A 3,163-nucleotide genomic window follows, 5' to 3' on the forward strand; every position below is an offset into this window, starting at 1 on the left:
ATGGTTGATGAAAAAAAAATGAGTAAACGAACGAACGAGAGAATAAACGAATGAACAAAATGATGAACAAATGGCTGAACAATGATGAAATGATTGAATAAAACGAATGGATGAATTATAAAATGAACGAATGATTAAATGGATGAATGAATGTATAACGATATAAGAAAATGAACGAATGAATGAAAGAATGAGTGAATAAATAAATGGAGAGTGGAAGAAGAAACTGAAGAAACAAAACTCTGAAGAACATAGCACTGGACAGATAACGGTATAATAATTTAAAAATAATAAATTGCATTCGGTTATATGAGAATCCAAATAAATCGATACAAACAAACAAACATACATACATACATACATGCGTACAGACATACATACATGCATACATACAGACAACAAACAAACATACATACAAACAAACATACATGCGTACTTACATATATACATACAAACATACATGCGTACAGACATACATACATACATATATACATACATACATATATACAAACAAACAAACAAACATACACACTTACAAACACGTATCAATTCATTCGAAAGGTACCTAAGTAAAATGAACAAGCAAAAGAAAAACGAAAAATATAACGATAGGCAGATGTACCGAAAAAATGTATACACACACACGCAAGCACGCACGCACACTTACACGTACACAAAAACACATAAATATAAATATTCATATATATGTATTCTTACATATTGAAAGATTCTACGAATGATTCACTTAAATATCTAATTTATTTGTCTGCTCTCTCTCTCTCTCTCTCTGTCTCTCTCTCAGTCTCTCTCTCTCTCTCTCTCCAATATAAAACATATTTAATTAATTAAATAAAAAAATTCGTTCTTCGCATACCGCTATGTGATTGTTTTTAACGAATCGCGTGATTGATCGAAGCCGTGATTTATACCTACGCAACACACACACGCACACACACACACATACAAACACATACATACAAAAACACACACACACACACACGCACGCACGCACATAAATAAATACACAAAAATACAAAAAAAGCAGATGACGTTAAAAAAAAATATATGCAACGTGTCATGCGGATGAGTGAATGAGTAAATGATAAAAAACTAAATATGAAATACAATTTAATATGTATAGTACACTATATATATATGTGTGTGTGTGTGTGTATGTATGTGTAATACAAAAATATATTCTATATATATGTATATACATATATATATAACTATATATATATATATATATATATATATATATATCCATATATACATATATATAATATTTAGATTTATATTTCAAGCTTGAATGATCATAAATGAATTTGTGTAGTTGTGAATTATTATTAATATTGTTATTCTTATTCTCATTGTTATTCATGTTGTTATTATTGTTACTCTGTTGGTGTTATTGATGCTGGTGATACTGTTATAGTTAATGTTATCGTTATTATTAATATTATTGTTATTATTAATATTATTATTATTATTATTATAAACGCTTAATGTTAGTTTCAATCCCAGCATTTGTTGTTATGGTAGGCCTCGTTATTAATGTTATTGTTCCTTTGTTTCGTTGTTACTGCTGCTTGCTATTGACGGTGATGACGACGATGTTACTGTTGAATGTTGAAATTCTTCTTCTTCTTATTATTATTATTCTTATTATAATTATTATTTATGCTGTTGCAATTATTACTACTATTAGTGTTGTTGTTGATTATATTAATGTTATTATAATTATTGTTGTTATTGTTGTTGTTGATTTTTGCGATATCCGTTTATATGAGATTTCGCATCCTTATCAACACCTTTGCTATTATTATTATTTTTATGATGATGATTATTATGATGATTATTATTATTATTATTATTATTATTATTATTATTATTATTGATAAACCCATTACTACGTTTGGCATCATTATCAAAGATGTTGTTGTTGATCTTGTTGTTATTGTTATTATTATTATTATTGATGGGTAAATTGTTAATATCATCGTCGTCGTTATCGCCATCATTATCATCATCACCGTTATTATTATTATTACCATTTTGCGTATTGTTGTTGTTGTTGTTGTTTTTGTTTTTCATGACATGAGAATAATTTTTTTTGTTGTAAGTGTCGATGAGGTTGGATATTTTGGAATCATCATTATCACCACCATCATCATCATCATCACCATCATCATCATCATCACTACCACCACCACCACTCTTCAATACACCCTGACGGTTATTACTCTCTCCCCTCAACCTCCACCTCAACTCCCTCTCACCATCCTCATCACTATCTCTCTGAAAAACTCTACCCGAAACTTCATCATCGACTTTAACACCGTTTCTAACATTATTAATTCTATAACCACCAATAACCTTATCGTCCGCGCTACATAAATCATCATCATCATCTTTCCCCTTATTCGAAACCTGAGCCACGCCCCCTGGAGAAGACTGGACTCCCCCTTTCTTCCGTCGTGACGTCACGTAAGGTCTGATGACGTCACTCTGCACCAATCTCCAGAAGAGCATGACGTTAGTGACCCACATGACGAACATTGCGGCCGCCAGTATCCAGAAGTAGAAGATGGACACTCGCTGGCGGGTCGCCAACATGCCGTAAGTGATCCAGGCGTTACAGAGAAATCGACAGCAGACGAAAGTTACCAGGTTCAAAAGCGCGTTCAGCCTGTAGATCCAATGGTCGAATGGACATTTGTGCCTGTATGGAGGTATGGATGTTTGTTTGGTTTTGTGTGTGTATATTTGTACGTTTTTATGTAGGTTGGCTTTCTGTGCGTGTTTGTGCGTGTTTGTATGTTTGTATATGTGTGTGTGTGTATGTTTCTAAATATGCATGTTTATTGCGTGTGTGTGTGTGTCTGTATGTATGTGTGTTTGTGATTTTCTGCATTAGCGCATTATGCTGGAGAAATGAAAAAGTAATAAATAAACAATAAAAATAAAATTGTTGGACATGATAGATAATAACAATGACGACGATGATGAACGAACGAGCGAACGAACGAAGAACGAACGACAAAACAGAACGGACATTTGAAGCAGTTTCCTGGAATGTAGAAAGATGGTGTTAACTTCAGATAACAGCGCAACAACTGTGTACGCGACACATCGACTGGCAACAATGTTGTACGTGAAGGGC

At 32.5% G+C, this 3,163-nt stretch overlaps 2 protein-coding genes across 2 annotated transcripts in view; one reads left to right on the plus strand and one right to left on the minus strand.

Moving 5' to 3' along the window:
• Positions 1-573, plus strand: part of HELRODRAFT_189939 (hypothetical protein) — a gene marked incomplete at its 3' end in the record, with an annotated part of 4,399 nt that extends 3,826 nt beyond the window's left edge. The window contains exon 11 of the mRNA XM_009033308.1: positions 562-573. Within this exon, the coding sequence (XP_009031556.1) occupies positions 562-573 (12 nt within the window). The remainder of the gene's footprint in view (positions 1-561) is intronic.
• A 1,929-nt stretch (positions 574-2,502) lies between these two features.
• HELRODRAFT_145549 (hypothetical protein) lies at positions 2,503-3,159 on the minus strand (the record flags this gene model as incomplete). The annotated part of the gene is made up of 2 exons (XM_009033309.1): positions 2,503-2,722; positions 3,056-3,159. Coding segments are annotated over 2 exons (324 nt in total), but the record flags the coding sequence as incomplete, so codon positions are not given.
• Between the last annotated feature and the right edge of the window lie 4 nt (positions 3,160-3,163).

The sequence above is a fragment of the Helobdella robusta genome, assembly GCF_000326865.2.
Source record: "Helobdella robusta unplaced genomic scaffold HELROscaffold_9, whole genome shotgun sequence".
NCBI classification, from domain to species: domain Eukaryota; kingdom Metazoa; phylum Annelida; class Clitellata; order Rhynchobdellida; family Glossiphoniidae; genus Helobdella; species Helobdella robusta.